Source organism: Verticillium alfalfae, genomic scaffold (assembly GCF_000150825.1).
Source record: "Verticillium alfalfae VaMs.102 supercont1.1 genomic scaffold, whole genome shotgun sequence".
Lineage (NCBI taxonomy): Eukaryota > Fungi > Ascomycota > Sordariomycetes > Glomerellales > Plectosphaerellaceae > Verticillium > Verticillium alfalfae.
This window is the reverse complement of record NW_003315038.1, coordinates 4103718-4119382: the sequence shown is the minus strand read 5'-3', so window position 1 is coordinate 4119382 and position 15665 is coordinate 4103718. Positions and strand designations below refer to the sequence as shown.

At 58.2% G+C, this 15665-nt stretch overlaps 6 protein-coding genes across 6 annotated transcripts; 5 read left to right on the top strand and 1 right to left on the bottom strand.

Moving 5' to 3' along the window:
* Window positions 1-535: 535 nt before the first annotated feature.
* VDBG_01251 (conserved hypothetical protein) lies at window positions 536-1297 on the top strand (the record flags this gene model as incomplete). The annotated part of the gene is made up of 1 exon (XM_003009522.1): window positions 536-1297. The coding sequence occupies one exon, from the start codon at window positions 536-538 to the stop codon at window positions 1295-1297; it is 762 nt and encodes a 253-aa protein (XP_003009568.1).
* A 1751-nt stretch (window positions 1298-3048) lies between these two features.
* VDBG_01250 (predicted protein) lies at window positions 3049-4754 on the top strand (the record flags this gene model as incomplete). Its single annotated transcript, XM_003009521.1, has 4 exons — window positions 3049-3127; window positions 3178-3242; window positions 3311-3871; window positions 3933-4754. The coding sequence occupies 4 exons, from the start codon at window positions 3049-3051 to the stop codon at window positions 4752-4754; spliced, it is 1527 nt and encodes a 508-aa protein (XP_003009567.1).
* Window positions 4755-5205: 451 nt separating this feature from the next.
* On the top strand, window positions 5206-6111 carry VDBG_01249 (conserved hypothetical protein; the record flags this gene model as incomplete). Its single annotated transcript, XM_003009520.1, has 1 exon — window positions 5206-6111. The coding sequence occupies one exon, from the start codon at window positions 5206-5208 to the stop codon at window positions 6109-6111; it is 906 nt and encodes a 301-aa protein (XP_003009566.1).
* A 3057-nt stretch (window positions 6112-9168) lies between these two features.
* Window positions 9169-9869, bottom strand: VDBG_01248 (predicted protein; the record flags this gene model as incomplete). Its single annotated transcript, XM_003009519.1, has 2 exons — window positions 9169-9368; window positions 9719-9869. 2 exons carry the CDS (start codon window positions 9867-9869, stop codon window positions 9169-9171), a joined length of 351 nt encoding a protein of 116 aa, XP_003009565.1.
* Window positions 9870-12328: 2459 nt separating this feature from the next.
* Window positions 12329-13739, top strand: VDBG_01247 (conserved hypothetical protein; the record flags this gene model as incomplete). The annotated part of the gene is made up of 1 exon (XM_003009518.1): window positions 12329-13739. One exon carries the CDS (start codon window positions 12489-12491, stop codon window positions 13737-13739), a length of 1251 nt encoding a protein of 416 aa, XP_003009564.1.
* Window positions 13740-14587: 848 nt separating this feature from the next.
* Window positions 14588-15375, top strand: VDBG_01246 (DCS2; the record flags this gene model as incomplete). Its single annotated transcript, XM_003009517.1, has 2 exons — window positions 14588-14668; window positions 14731-15375. The coding sequence occupies 2 exons, from the start codon at window positions 14588-14590 to the stop codon at window positions 15373-15375; spliced, it is 726 nt and encodes a 241-aa protein (XP_003009563.1).
* Between the last annotated feature and the right edge of the window lie 290 nt (window positions 15376-15665).

Genomic DNA, 15665 nt, shown 5'->3' with positions numbered 1-15665 from the left:
CGTCGCAACATGCAGGCGGGAGAGCAGGAAACCGGCACTAACATGTGACAGACCACTCGGCACCTCTGCACCGCTGCACCACTGCACCCTTCTCGCCCCGAGCACACCACCATTGCACCACCATCAGCGACTCTTCCGTGTCAACCCAGACAGACTGCCTCTGATAAGCAGCTGGGAGCCCCCCTCCTCCGTCCACCATCTCCGAGTCTCTCGACACCATTCCGACTCTTGTGCTCTGTTGTCGGTTCTCACCTCCTTAGCATCGCGTCGACGCTTCGTCGCAGGACATTCCAATGTCGTAGGACGTGGTCACGACGTTCGAGCTGCACTGTCCATTGCCCCTCCACCCCCAGCGACAACCACCAACCGCCACTGATTGAAGCAACCCCGAGAAACGACCTGCGACCTACGGCATGTCCCAGGCTGGCTGACACACTCGCGTCAGCCCATCGACTGGTAGCCCTGACTGTAACCAAGAGCGAGCGACACCTGGGCCATCACTCGGCAGCACGGCATCGTCCTTAGACAGCCCACCATGGCCCTGCTCAATCCCGTCTACGCCTTCATAGTCCCCTTCCTCTTTCTTTTCACCGTGCCCCTCGCCATCTTCGCAGGCATCACAACGACTGTCGCCTTCACTGTCCTGCTCTTCCGCGTCGTCCTCGTATATCTCGACCTCGCCCTGACCCTACTCCCCTCCTACCTCAACCTTCGCCGTCTCCCCCACCAGCGGATGGGCCACCAAGCCCTCCCCGCCGCCAAGACGCCCGCAACCCTTTCGAACTCGTCCTCCCGCTCCGTGTCGCCCGTCCTGACGACGACATCTCGCACCCTCAGCTTCACCCGCACCCCGCACCGCCGACCTCGCTCCCGCCGCCCTTCGATGTCCCATGGCGCGACGACCCCAGATGCGCCACCCACGACCCTCTCCCTCTTGCCGAGCACAGGTCTTGACCGAGACTTCGAGGGAATAGGTGGCTGGCGGCTCGGGTCTTCCACAGACGATGACCGCTGGACCATGATCAACTCGCGCCTCGAGCTGCCGGACCGCCAGCGACACCATCACCGCAGCCCGAGCGGCGGGGGCGCCGACGGCGGATTCCTCATGATGAAGGGCTCGCGTGGCCGCAACCGCAGCGGCAGCCCTGAGATTTCGACCGTCGGCACGGCTGGGAACCGGGCTTCGCCTGCTTCGCCCAACAGCTCGAGAGTGCGCACGCCGGGGGCACCGGCCGCGCTGACGACTATCGAGGACGGAGAGTACTTTCCTCGGACGAGAAAATTGGCCGTCGCATAAACGGAGTGTTGTGGAACTGGACGGACCGGCGGATCATGATAATGAATAATCTTCTTATGTATGGGCGTTGAAGGAATGATTCTCCGGCGCGAGATTTGTGTATGTTAATCTGGCACGCGGGACGGAAAAGCCCGGATGGCACTTTGGCTGAATACTTTGTAAGGTGGAAATTTGCAGTCATCTTGAGCTATATTGTTGTGTTATGGATCTCAATGTGTGGCCATTGCGGTCATGGAAAAGCCCTTCAGGCACATCGCGAGATGAACAATCGGACGCCCGTTGACTCTGACGATTGCTCCCCTACCACACAATGCCCTGGCTATTCTAGCAGCGACTGCTGTCACCAACGTTTCGGGTTAGCTCAACGACAGGTACTTTCAACCCATGCAATAGATTGCTGTGCCGCCCGTGACACCTGGCTCAACCTTTGAACTCTCCGGCCGGTGTGGTGTGCAAGAGAGTGACAGAACCGGAAACCTGGCTGTAGGCAAGTCAGAAGCCTCGCCGAAGCCTTCGCAGGTGGAATTGGGCATTGTGCAACGAAACAACTACGAAGTAAGTCGACCGAGATTTTCCGTGCCACATTCACTGCAGCCCCTGTCACAGCTTGTCTATCGTGAGCTCCTCCGCAGCGATGGAGACCTGCGGCGGCTGTGGAACTTTTGTCTTGGGTTAGCCTGTCCTGATCGTGCAGACTTGCAGGACGTTGTCGAACTACGTGCAAACTATCATACCGGGTTCTACAACCTTTCGGCCGAGCCACGCACCAGCTGGCGGATGAATTCCTGCTATACCTGTACAGATCAACAGCCCACGATAGCTTTTTCGACGAGCATTTGGACAGGAGACGGGAGCCCCCACATGACGACACAGCCAAGGCACCTCAACCTCGAAACACCGAGCTCAGCGCGGGACCGATTGGGCGGCACGCCGAGGCCGGGCGGGGCTGAGCCTTCAACGGCGTCAGCCCGGGTGACCCCTCATTGGAGAACTTGGCTGCTGGGAGGAGGAGGGAGACGTTGCGGGAAGGCGCAGCGCTGCTCCATGCCTGCCGTGGTGTGCTTTGCTGCCACAGCGCAGGAAGTCGATCTGTCCTGTTGTGCCTGCCTCATTCCAGCCTACCCGCTGTGCGATCGAGCCTGCCACCTTTGTCCCTCGATCTAGATACTTCGTCCGACCTCGCTTCCATGAGAGCGTACTGTTGAAAATCGGTCTTTACCCTTGGCTACCTACCATACGCCTAACAAGGGGCAGACAGACTCAACACATCGAGATTTCAAGCAGGACGATTACCCAACATTCAGAGCCACGGGCGGGCTGAAGAACCCCCGGCACCCTCTGCCGTGCTTACGCCCCTCCGACGCAGCGTAGCGAGGCGCCAACGCCAGGCAACAGAATAAACGAAGCGCGCACACCACCCTCCATTCATCGCATCACTCGCCCATGCTAGCGAACCCCAGATTCCGTTCCTCGTCAATTGCCCAAGGTCCAGCACACGCGCCCACACCCAAAAACCTGCTATTCGTCCTTCTTTTCCTCCGTCCGCCGTTTCCCCTTCCTCTCCCCCCTCTTCTTGCCACGACGACAAGCCTCAGTCTTCCACTGGGCTCCGACAGACCCACGACTGCCTAGCGAACGGCCCACGTTTCCTTCCTTTCCTTCGTGGTCATCCTTTCATTCAGGCATCTATGGTCCCGTTGTTGGCGATAGAAAGAACTAAGAGTTAGAGAACGCAAAGAAAGAGGAAGACGATGCGCCCCTCCGCCGCCCTCGGCCTCGGCCTGCCTCTCGCCGTCCGGGGCTCTTCTCCCGACTCCACCGACTGGCAATGTATGTCCCGTAATGAGCTGTCAAGTTGTTCATGAGTTGACACATACAAGCACCCGGCCCGCAGTCCGCCTGGATTGTGTACAACAACCCCGCCACCCCCGGATACCAGAATAGCGTACGCTGTCGCCCCTCGTCCCGACTTGACTTGTGTGTCTCGGAACTTATCTCACATGACATGTACAGATTCTCAACCTCGTACTCACCCCTCAGAGCCAGTCGTGTACAGATGTGCCTCCGACTATCGCCTTTCCGAATCAACCGGACGCGACCTGGACCTACACCTGCCACGAAGATGAAGAAGACTACGAAACTCTGCACGTCAACGTCGGCGAGTTGGACATGGTGATTCGCTATGCTCTCAGCCCCTCTGGTGCTCTTGAGATTCTGGGCGTAGACAGCCCGTCGCAACTTGGGACGCCCACCGCGCTGCCCGAAGAGGTCTGCAGCGGGTTCAAGTGTGCTGTCGGCGACGTTGTCACCAGCGTCAAAAAGGTCTTCACCAACGTGTTCCGCCCTTGTAAAGATGGGACGAAGAGTGATACGGGCTCGGGGGCCGACGAAGTCGATCCAAACGAGTCCACGGATGTACCAAGTGACGCCGAAGACGGGGGTGCCACTATTCAGTCCATTGCCCAGCCTGGCCACAAGGCTGAACACCCACTCGTCGATACCGACGATCAATTCATCACCATGATGTCCGGCACCGCCAATGTTCCCAGCATTCTCGCACCCTCCGTTCCTTCTGTGAGTCTCCTATCACTTTTCGGCCTGGCCTTTTCTTTCGTTCATGTCCTAACAAATGCAGTCTACTTCCCAAACTCCCACCATAGCCCTCGCCGTCTCTGGTATTCTTTTAACCTTCTTCCTTATTGGAGTCGTCCGCAAAGCTTGCTTCCCCCGTTCAGAGCGCGAGGCAGCCCGTGACGCCCGCCGACAAGCCCGCTGGCGTGCTCGCGCCGCCCGGTGGGCCTCTCGACGTGCCGCGAAGGAGCAGCGTCGCGCAGAATTCAGGCTCGCTTTCTTCAGCTTCATCAACCGCGTCTTCCGCACTAGTGAGACCGAAGTTGACGAGGAGAAGGTCGATCAACAGACTGCCTCGTCGAACAGACGCCACCAGGCAATTGCTTTTATTAGAAAATTATTTGTTCGCGCCCCAGAAAGTAAAGAAAGAGATGCCGAGTCTCATCGCATGGTCGCTACCGACCTAGAAGCGCAGACATTCGTTGTGGGAAGTGACACGGATTCCGTCCGTTGCCCATCACGAGCCTCTTCGCGGGCTCAGTCCTTCTCCTTCGCGCGTGACAGGGACGCGGAGAGCATCACGCTCGTTGGCACCGAGGGCTCCGAGTCCGGTTACGCGGGATCCGACTCGGGCGATTCGGACACCGGCAGCGAGCGGAGCGAAGGCAGCAGCGAGGGTAGCACTACGATGGAGATGGACCTAGCGGCGCTACGAGACATGGCGTTGCGTGTCGGGCGAGTCATCGGGCGGGCGAGGGCCATCTCCGTGACGGCCTCGTTGCCGGGATACACTACCGAGGATGGCAGCGTGCCGCCGGCGTACGACGAGGAGACCGGCTCCGTGGCGGAGGGTGCTTCGAGGACGTCCGCTGATGGGAAGAGGTAGACGCTGCTCACAAACCGAGCATGTACGATACACACGCATATTTTGACTCGGGGGCGCAACGAGCGGCGACTCTAGTATTGGTTATTTATTTTATGGACACACGATGTCATCGCGGATTACATGCCGGATTTCCCTGGAGGACGAAGCGACGCGAGCAGGCATCTACACTCGCCGAATAATGAGAAGGGTTTCCAGTTGCATGTACACAATTGAACCTGACCATTCCAGAATATGAGTTTGGGTCTTCGAGGTTGGGGCGGGCGTGCGCGTCAAAAAAAATGGACTCGTAATGTTGATGATGGTCATGATGATGAATCATCGACGGTTGTGACCCCGTTGGGGCTGAGGCTTTAAACATGCAGGCTCGCCGCAACTCCTCTCTCGCCTACCTTTCCCAGCCATTATCATCATCACCATCATCACCATAGCCAGCTCGTTACACTGACCTCACATGAAGCCTGGCGCCTCATCACTCACCGCCGCAGCACCCGCCCAGCGCATCGCCCACCTCGCCCGCACAATGTCGTCGTCGTCGTCAGCCGCCGGCGCCGGCGCCGCGACAAGCAGCGCCCCGGCACCATGGCGCTCCCTCTTTCTCGAACACATCAACACAATGGCGGCGCCGGAATTCACCCTCGCGACGCTCCACAGCAACAGCAGCAGCGGCAGCGGTCCCGGCCTCGTCCCGCGCGCCCGCACCTGCATCCACCGCGGCCTCTTCGCCTCGCTGCCCGTGAACCCCAAGAACGAGGCGCCGCTGAACCCGCCCGCGTACGAGTCGGACCTCCTGACGCTGACGACGGACGCGCGCATGCACAAGACGCCCGACCTCGCGGCCGGCCACCCGGTCGAGGCCGTCTTTTGGGCGCGCGAGCCGGCGACGCAGTGGCGCGTCCGCGGCGTCGCGTACGTGCTGCCGCGCGACGCCGATGGCGATGCGGCGCTGACGGCGAGGCTGCTGCGCGAGATGCGGCGCACGGGCGAGGGTGACAGCGACGACGCCCACGGCTGGAGCTTCTCGCGCGAGGTGACGGCGCATTTTGGGAATCTGAGCCCCGTCATGCGCGGGACGTTTCGCAACCCGCCTTCCGGGACGCCCGTCGCGGCCGGGCCGCCGGTCGAGGGCGAGGGTCTCGGGCAGGTCGTTACGGATCTCGAGGACGAGGTGGCGAGGGCCAACTTTCGCGTCGTCGTCGTTGTGCCGGACGAGGTGGACCGCGTGGACCTGAGCGACCCCAAGAGGGGGCGGCGGTGGTTGTACCGTCGTATGGGCGGCGTCAACGACGACGCCGGTGGTGACACAGTACCAGGGGCCATCCGCGAGGGCGACTGGGAGAAGGTGGAGGTGTGGCCGTGATGGAGAGGACAGATGATTGGAGCCTAAGCGCATTGCCTGCCGTGTTTGCATGTGCCCTCAATCACGGCGTGTGCAGCATCTCATCACGATTTCACACGGAACGCTACCCTCCTTGGCTGGGGAGGACTCCCCAGCCGCTGTAGCTGATGACTGCAGAATATAGAGGAGGGAGGAAGCAGCCACACATGTGCGAAGTCAATTAATGCGATGCGACGCTGAATTTCAAAGATGGCAGCAGTGTCAGCCCGACCGATCACCGGCCCATCCCGCATGCCGCGTGCTTACTTGCGTCCTGATGCCGATGATGTCGCCGTAAGATGACGAGTAGGAAGGTAATCGCTCATACGCCCCCTTGGTCCATCCCCTCACCGGTCCCCGATGGAGTAGAAACAGGCACCGCCCAATGTCGGGTAGCGAGTGAAGGAAGGGAAGCAGTCCTCGTGACCAGCAGGACCGCATGGACACCGCCGCAAGATTGGCTTGGCCCTCGCTCTCCGAACAAACGCTCGTGGGCCACACTCAGCTCCATAAGTCCCCTCCGTCAACCAACACTATGGTACACAGCGTGAATCCCTGTCCCGAACGGACCAAACAGAAGCAAGGACTGACGAGGCTTCCAAGTTTCACGCGCGAAAGAAACAGGCGCTCTTTCCCCTGCCTGCCCTGCCCTTTCGTGTCCTCAGCCGAAAGGCCAAGCGGCCAAGGGAACCCCGATTAGTGGGGGTTGTTCCCTCTCGCACATGGCAGCCCTGCTAGCCTCGTCATCAATCCGCTTCTCCCGTGCCCCAACCTCCCTCCCCCCCCCTTCCGCTGACTGATGAAAGGATGTGCTGGGAGGGTCTCCGCCCGGATCGAAGGGCGTCTCTTCCCCGGGGGACATGAATGCCCACATTCGTTCGTCAGACCGGAGCTAGAAGACGTCTCATCGCCTGGCGCATGGAGGATCTAACCTGGCCCGCGAGGTCGACAACGTTCTTGAGGCATCATAATGACATCTGATACGTTCCAAAAGGAAATGTGACCTGAGAGAGGAGTATGTATGTTGGCTCGCATAAGCGAAACCGAAGACGTAAATCCCACTGTGTCTTCTTAAGTCGTGTTGGTCAGGTCAACGCTCCAAGAAAAAGAAACGGGCTGTCGCAGGGAGCGGCCTGAATCCAGCCCCCGCCCGGTTGGTGGCACCTTTGATGTTGGCTGTCAGTCAGGGTTTGACTGACCCCGGCCCTTCCGTGGCCACTTTTCACTTCCACGTGTTATTTTGTGTTTTCTTTCGCTTCCGTCCGCAAGCGTCCATTTTCAAGCCTCTTGCAACGTCTCAATCTCCGTGATCTGTCGCATTCAATCTGCTGGTGGATCTTGGCACATCAGCGGCATCACCAGAGGAAGCGCCGTTTCAAGCTTAGCCACAGGGAGCACCAGACTTGTCAAGTGGGCAAAGACGCGCAAGCTTCAGGCTCAAATGTCAGATGTGAGGTGTGTCTCTGATGTTGGAGGGAAAGGGCCGATCAAAGCGACAGGACTTCAATTGGGGCACTGGACTGCCATGATGATTTCATCATGTCGTCCGTGGCTGTCTGACGCCGTTCCGAAGCGAGCAACTCACAGGCGCAGCCTGTTGTTTGATGTTCAGCTTGACTTCGAGTCATGTCAGCAGTGCTACATATTTTTCTCGACGTACATAAATGTGTGTCTCAGACATGAGGCGATCACAGTTCAGATGCACATGCGGCGGTTTTGCGTTACCGATTCAAGGCTGACGTTGAACAATGCTGTTCTGGGCCCAAAATGGCAAGTGAACAGAGAATCGAGCTGGTGCAACAAGCTTTGTTAAGCGTGTGATGTACTCCAATCTTGCAGGTACCGAGCATGCGAGTCTGGAGACGGTGTCGCGCTATAATGGCCACCGTGCACCGTCGTTTGTGCTGTTGCGGTTGCTTGACCAGTGCTGAGCATGATGCTTCGCTCGAGCAGTTGGCAAGTTGGCCTTGTGAAGCGGTACAACTCCGCTACAGATCACGCAGAATCAGGCACCGCAATATTATCGTTCGGTGCATGACTGATCCTGACCAGGGCTGTTGGAGAAGTAACACTCGCGCTGATCGAAGATGGTGATCCCGTGCTGGTGGAAAGTACTGTTGAAGTCGTCAAGGTTCTGAAACCACCTAGATGAGGGATGCGATGCTGATCGTTCCTGATAGAGAAGTATATTCGGCGTATCTAGATCCGGGATTTCGCAGGAGTGAGAAAGCCGATGCAAATGTCGGCTGATATTGACCGAGCATCGATCGGACTGAAGTGCTTGACATGCTACATTAACTTGCCACTCCGTCGTGAAGTACAGCCATTATGACTCGGTGTTTAGAACCGAGGTCCCTGAGAAGTTGGTTTTTGGAGGGTTGTCCTCAAGACAAAAGAAAAGCTTAGGCCATTCTATGCACCCAAGCTCGAATAGCGGACAAAAGGAAGACAGCGCATCCCGGAAATACAGGAAACCTGTCCTGATAGCACCAGGAGTGAAAGAAAGTAACATAACACGACTGGAGAGAGGCCCAGGCTCAGCCACTCGAAGTATGCTCCGAGGTGGAGGAGCCAAGAATATGCAGACGAGCTCAGGTTCGCTCGATAGCACGTGTCGTGGAAGCAGAGTCATGCGTGGGTTGGCATATCACGGTACAAGAGAACCGGAGTTCCGCCAGAATTTGAAAATGTCAAACGGCTGTGCTGTTGATAGGCACACTGTCCCATCGTGACTCGGGCATTTCGAATCGGGGTCAAACAATTGAGGGTCACACCCTGTAGCTCCTGCTAGTGGACATCCTACCGTATATGGATAGCCTTTGCTTGCGGCCTAAAAAAAAAAGGCTTGGGCAAGAGTCGTAACATGGCGTGAACCAATTAGCCAGGGTGGCTCGGCAGTGGGCAGGGCGATCATCAGGCTTCGCGCCAGCGCCGGCATTTTAGTGTTCCTACCCGCGTGCTCTTCTTCGCACACAAAAGCTTCGTGTTGCCGACGCTTCATTTCCTTATATCGTCTGCCGAGGAGGCCGAGGAGTATTATCAGTGCGCGGGGCCGGCCTTGGCAATTTTCTGATTGTACTCAGTGACTATGTAGGGCATTGTTGAAGGTAGGCAAACCGTTGGCTGAGACGGAGCGACGAAGAGCCATGTCTTGTCATCGGGGGCTTCTTCGGACGCCAGTGTTTCTTGAATGCACGGCGATGCCATGTCAATGCACGACGATCGATATAGTGGAGTGGCTGGTCATCAAAACGCAAGCGCTTGCGAGCAGCCAACGGATGCCCTGCCCATCATTCGCCAGGCACTACAGACAGCACGTTAGTGGTGATTTCACAACGAGAGAATGTGACAACGGGCTGCGTCACGCACGGGTTGGCGGATGAAGCGGGGAGATGCCGGGTTGTCAAGAATTGCCGTCCTGTGTGTAATGTGTCCTTGGCTTGATGCCATGCTCGCCATGGCAGCGAACGAGCAGGCTGGGTTGGCGCACATTGACAATTTTGGGCAACGTTGTCGGCTGAACGGCGATTTCTCCATGCTCAGTGCTGTGTACCTCGCGCGCGGACGTTGGAGCGATGGTGCCACTGACCGATGGACGACGATTCATGTGGCCTTGCGGCGGCGGGCTTCCTTCGTCTGTACGGCGTCGTGACAGGCTGGCAACGTGGCTGCAGCGGTACGGGGATGCGCCAACGTGGGAGCGGTCTGTATCCAGCCAAACACGGCAAACTGGCCGACATGGGGGGGTCGGGTGTTGGGGTGGAGTGAAGAGGGAAAGAGGCCTTGTCATCGTCCAGCACTTGGCAGGTGGTAGGCCACAAGCGAGGCACGACATGGCAATTATCCGAGATGGGCGATGAAATGCGAGGCATCAGTCTGATTGTTCTGGCGTCTGATCTGGCACTGCGCACGCTGACTTACCTGCCCGGCTGCAGACGTCTAGGGCCAGTCATGATCATCTCGACAGTCGGTTCCAATGTTTCCGAGATTGCCGGAAGAAGTCGTCAGGACTGAAGAGGCTAGGAGGCGGCGAGGGGCGTCACCTCTGGCTCCAGCCACACCCGAGGGCTGGCCTGGTCGAATTTGATTGACTTTCTGGATGCATCGCAGCGGAAGACAAGCTGTCGAAGCGGCGCGGCCCCTTGTCTCTGGTCATCGTCACGAGACTTCTGGATCGTGTTGGGGGAGCGATCAGGGGGGAGAAGGAGGGGGGCCATACGAGGCAGGACACGGGAGGAAGAGAACTCAGCAATCAGGATGTCAGGCCGACCGGTCATGGACAGACCATGTTCAGGGTCCTGGGGGTTTCTCGAATGAAGCGGGATGCCTAACCAATGTACCTTTTCGGCTCTGGTCAGGGGAGGAACAGGGGAGGGGCAGAAATGGGGGAGGGACGCTGGGCGAGACGATGCTGGTGAGACATGGGCCGGGGTGGTCTCTCTTTCTCTCTTTTACCTGTACGCCTGCCTCCTTTCGCAGGAGTTTCTCTAGGTACCTAGGTGCCTTGTTGCGTTGGCTGTGAAGACTGTGCATGCCCACCCATCCTCTCAGCCTCGACGCTTGACACACACAAACACCCACTCCTGCCTATTTCTGTGTTCTCTTTTATTGACTTACCGGGACCATTAACAAACAGGTCGACAGCTTGACCTTATGAGGACCGTCGTGATTGCAAACGCGGGTGGTCTTGCTTCCCTCTCCGCGGGCGCATTGGCCGGTTACTACCCAGGGTAGGCCCTTCCCCTTCCCACCCACCATCCTTCCACCTGCCGTTCATTGGCCGTACTCCACTGCTCCCGTACTGTGTTCGACGAAGCTTCCAAGTTGAGATGCGGTGGCGTGCAGCACTTCAAACCGCCTTGTCGATCCTCGATATTAGTGTCCCATGTTGCAACGGGCGGCAGAGTGGTTAATTTGCTCAGCAAGCGAGCAAGACGCTGAAGAAGTAGCAGGATGCGAAATAAATCGGGGAACCGAAAGAAAAAGAGTTTTCGTCAGAGACCAGCTCCAACGGAAGACACATTCCTCACGCTCATGCTGTTACTGATGCTGACCTGGGCATCGTCATCGGACCCTGATTGCGTGTCCCACTATCCGGATGTATCACCTGCTACGGGTAGGTACTCCAGGCCTCACACGCCACGTATTCAAATGCAAAAGTACCTGTCGTCACCTACCTTGGGTACCTACCTACCTAAGTGCCTTGGGAACTACCCAGTCCACACTGTGCTAACACCCCTCACGAGGTGATGGAAGCACACGACGGCCAAGAGCGATGTAGGCAGGCCACGAATGGGGGGAGGCACGGCGCGGGCAGTAGGCGGGCAAGTGGGCAGGGCAAGGCAAGCGCAAGGGAACCGTCCCGAGCGGCATTAGTGTGGCCCTTTGGCCATAGCTTGACCACCTCTTCCCCCCCCAACCATTTCTGACAGGACAAGCGCCCTCTCAGTCCTGGCGACTCCTGAGAAGGCCCCGGAGCCCCGCCGCCAGCAAAGCAGCATCCCTGCCCCGGCCGTCCCCGTTGACTCCAGGTCCAACGCCCATCCCATCCCCATCCTATCCCTGCCCTCCCGTCCACTCCAGTCGGCGGTCCACTCCACAGACGGGTGCGAGCAACTAAAGTACTGGCGCCGGCGCCCGATTTAGAGAAGGGCAGAAGGGCAAGTCCTTGATTTTGATGCACTCTCTGTCCGGCACCATCTCTCCTCTCACCTAAACCTGCCCACAACTTTTCTTCTTCCACGAGTCCGACACGGACAGACACGTTTGCGCAAACACCACTGGTTCTTTGCTGCCCGAATCTGACAACAAGGACCAGCAAGCGTCCGCTCCATTGATCAGCACTGACGCAACGAGCGATCCACCTCGCAACGAGCCCTCGCCTCTCAATCTCCCCAGCGAGGTTCATTGCGTTGGGTCGTATATACCTAACGACACTTGACAGTAGTGCCCCTGTGCATCCCGTCGTCCGTCCGCCATACTGTCTCACAGCACAATATCCTTCACAAGCAGAGACACCTCGTCCTTCCAGCAAATCTGTGCCAGCGACAAACCCGCGTCATGCCTCACCCATGATCCTGACGATCCCGACCTCGTTTCTTTCGACATAGTTCACTTCTTCCAGCGTCAGCACCTGCAGCACCAATCTTACCCGGTATCAACAACCTCCTACGAATCCTCTGTTGCGGTCCTCCTGGTCAATCCGACTCGATCATCAGCCAACCTCTGTACTGGTTCGAATTCGTCCCGCCCGACCTTCTTCCGACTCGAGGCGTTAGGTTGGCACTCACCTAACGACCTCCCCCCACACCACCACAACGGCGACCCCACGAGCTAGGGACGATCCAAGGGCATTAACCATGGACGCCCTCAAGAATATCATCGCCAACGTGCCCGACTGGCTCAAGCGACTCGACGACCTCGGTACCCAGATTGACCAACGGCAAGCCGAGCTCGCGGCATTGGGTGTCAGTTCGAACAAGTCTATCAAGAACCGTGGATCCACCGAGTCTTTGAAGCCCAAGGACGTGGCGGATGCCGATGTTTCTCGTGACGCCGATCAAGTCGGCGATGCGAGGGAAACGACGCCACCACGAGAGGACAAGCAGGACGCAGCACAACCGCCGAGCCCAAATGGCAGCAGCACCCCATCGGCCATCCAGCGACAGACGCAGCAGGCCGTAGCCGTCGCCCAGGCTCGGGCCAGAGCCCAGGTCAAAAAGCGACATCGCACCGACTCGATCATTTCTGCCGATAACGCTCCAGCAAAGTACCGAACCCGCACCATGATTATCGTCTACTACGACAGCTACGTGCAAAGCTTCTTCGAGGAGCTGGTCAAATTTGTGTCCGCTAGCCGTAACCTGATGCGAAAAGCCAAAATGGCAGCCAAGGTGGCTCAGATCCGACGGCTCGCCGAGCTCCAGTCACCGGAGGATGACGAGGACGGTATGGGTGAACTCAAGCCAGGGTCCGCAGCCGATGGCGAGAACAACGATCCTCTGCCCTCACTCAGGTATATGAGCACACGACGAATGGGCGGTGGACCTCGCCTTCCTGGTTCCTCGCCATATTCTCGAAACTCTCCCGGTGGTCTTCTCGGAGAGCAAGAAAAGGACGCATACGACGACCTGGATAAGGGTCTTGAATTCGTCCAGTCCATGTGTGAGCACGCTGCTCACCAGTTCCTTCGGGACGGAGACTGCACAGAGGAGATTGGCAAGATCAAGAAACGCCTATCAGATAGCAAGGTTCTGGCTGATAAAGAGATGGCACGAGTTGAGCGGGAAGATCCTGCACTCCTCAAAGAATCAGGCGATGCGGGCAAAGCACGAACTCTCCGTCCAGCGAGCATGAGACGAGAGCTGACGCCGGTCAAAGACCGGACGACACCCGCCTCATCGCCCATGAAGCTCGAGGTTGATGACATGTTGGTGGCGGAGAAGCCAGTCCCAGTCGTCGCCACCAAAGTAGTCTCACCAGATGTCAAGTTGGAAGCTGACAACGGCCCGCTCGAGGCTGACGACGACGAGGGTGTCGAGGATATGGAAATCCCTCCACTGAAACTTCAATATCGATCAACGAGGATGATGAGGCGGTCGGCTGTTTGAGCTCGCTGGCCGCCCAGCTTCTGGTCGACGGGACTCAGCTCGCTCGAAGGCACTATTTGCAATGTATCTTCGGCTTGGCAATTTCTCGAGGCCTGCCGGACGCCGCCGAGGATGGGGCATTTAAATTCTCAAACGAGCCTCGCCTGCAGCTGTTCGCAACCGCATGTTTCACATGATTCGCAGCTTCTTGGTCACTTGTTTGCATTTTTCTTTGGAATATTGAACACAGCATAGCGTCCATTCAACGGTATGAACAGCTCATGATGGGGAGGTGGGGATAGGACTTGAAAAAGCTGGGAGAGGCAATGGGGGCGGTGACCAAGATCGCATAGCAAAATTGTGTCGCTGCCATAGCTGAGGGGACGACATGGGAAAGAAACGGGTTGCCAACGCAACAACCAAGCCACTTGGATGAGGAGTTGATTGATTTTCAAAGTACATCTCTGACGCACTGGGTGCCGAGAAAGACATGACCGTAGATTTGGGTCCGGAGTCTTTTTCTTGGAAAATATACCTTATTTTCCCTTACTCAATGTGTTCCACAAGGTCTTCAACGCACAGTCTTGCTGATGCTTTGCCAAGCCGTTTGATGCATGGCTCAAGCATGGCCGAAGCCTTCAGCATCCTGGTCAGGTAGCCTCGAGGAAAGTGTGATCAAAGCCAAGACCCCCCTGACCCCACCGCGGGGTCGCGATCTTGCTGCTGCCAAACTGCGGGGCAAACGAAGTAGGTCAATTTGGCGACAAGAGCCCAGCAACATCATCACCATGCGATAGGTTCTCCCAGGGCTCTCCTACAGTCAACATTCCCCTTGCAGCTGAAGAGCAACGGCATCATATCTCGACAAAATGACCGAAGCCAAGACCCACGCAGAGGCCCTGCTGCCCCGGTTCAAGCTAGAGCGCCTCCTCAACCAAGGTCACCGCGCTGTGTTCCTCCTCCCCCATCTGGATTGCGATCAAGGTTGACTGACTTTGTCCCCAAAGACCAGGCCGGCCGCAGATCAAGTCTTCTTGGTAGCATTGACGACAAACCGGCGCTCCTCATACTCGAGCGTGCCCCCTTTCCCGTCTCGACGGCCTACCTCGGCGAGACACCCGCGGCGCTCTCGAGCCTCAAGAACCTGGGCGCCAACGACATATACTTTTGGTTCCTCGCCCGGAGCGGCATCGTGCCGTCGACGCCGACGGACGACGCCGACGCCGACTTTTTCGCCGACCTCAAGATCAACCTCATCTACCCCTGCACGAGCACGCACGTGGCCAAGTACAGCAAGCAGCCCGTCCGGCTCGTCACGGAAACGGCCGAGATCTACCGCGACCACGTGCGACCGTACATGCAGCGCAAGCGCGACGAGGGCCGGCTGAACTGGGTCTACAACATCATCGAGGGCCGCAAGGAGGTCGAGGACGTCATCTACAGGACGCCGCTGGGCGCCGCCGGCGACGAGGGGTTCCTGCTGCTGCCGGACCTCAACTGGGACCGCAAGACGCTCGACGCGCTGCACCTCCTGGGCGCTCGTCGAGCGGGCGCGACATTTGGGTCGCTGCGCGATCTGCGTCGCCGGCCACCCTCCCCCTGGGTTGCGGCATATGCGGGCGCGGCTTCGTCGAGGGCGACGGACGGGCGCAAGTAACCCGAGCATCGACGACGACCAGCTCAAGGCTGTACGGTGCCACTTCCAAGCCGACGTTCCCACCACTTTTAACGTGCACATTGTGCACGTGCAGCTCGAGGCGGGCGCGACGCAGGCGACGGGCAAGGCGGTCGGATACGAGAGCATCATGGAGACACTGGGCGCCATGGACGCGAGCGACGAGGAAGCAGGCATGGATCGCCTGGCGTTGAGCTACACGCTGGGCGAGGCCAGCGAACTATGGACCGAGATTTTCGCCCTCTGCGCCCTGCCGTCAGACAACGTCCTCC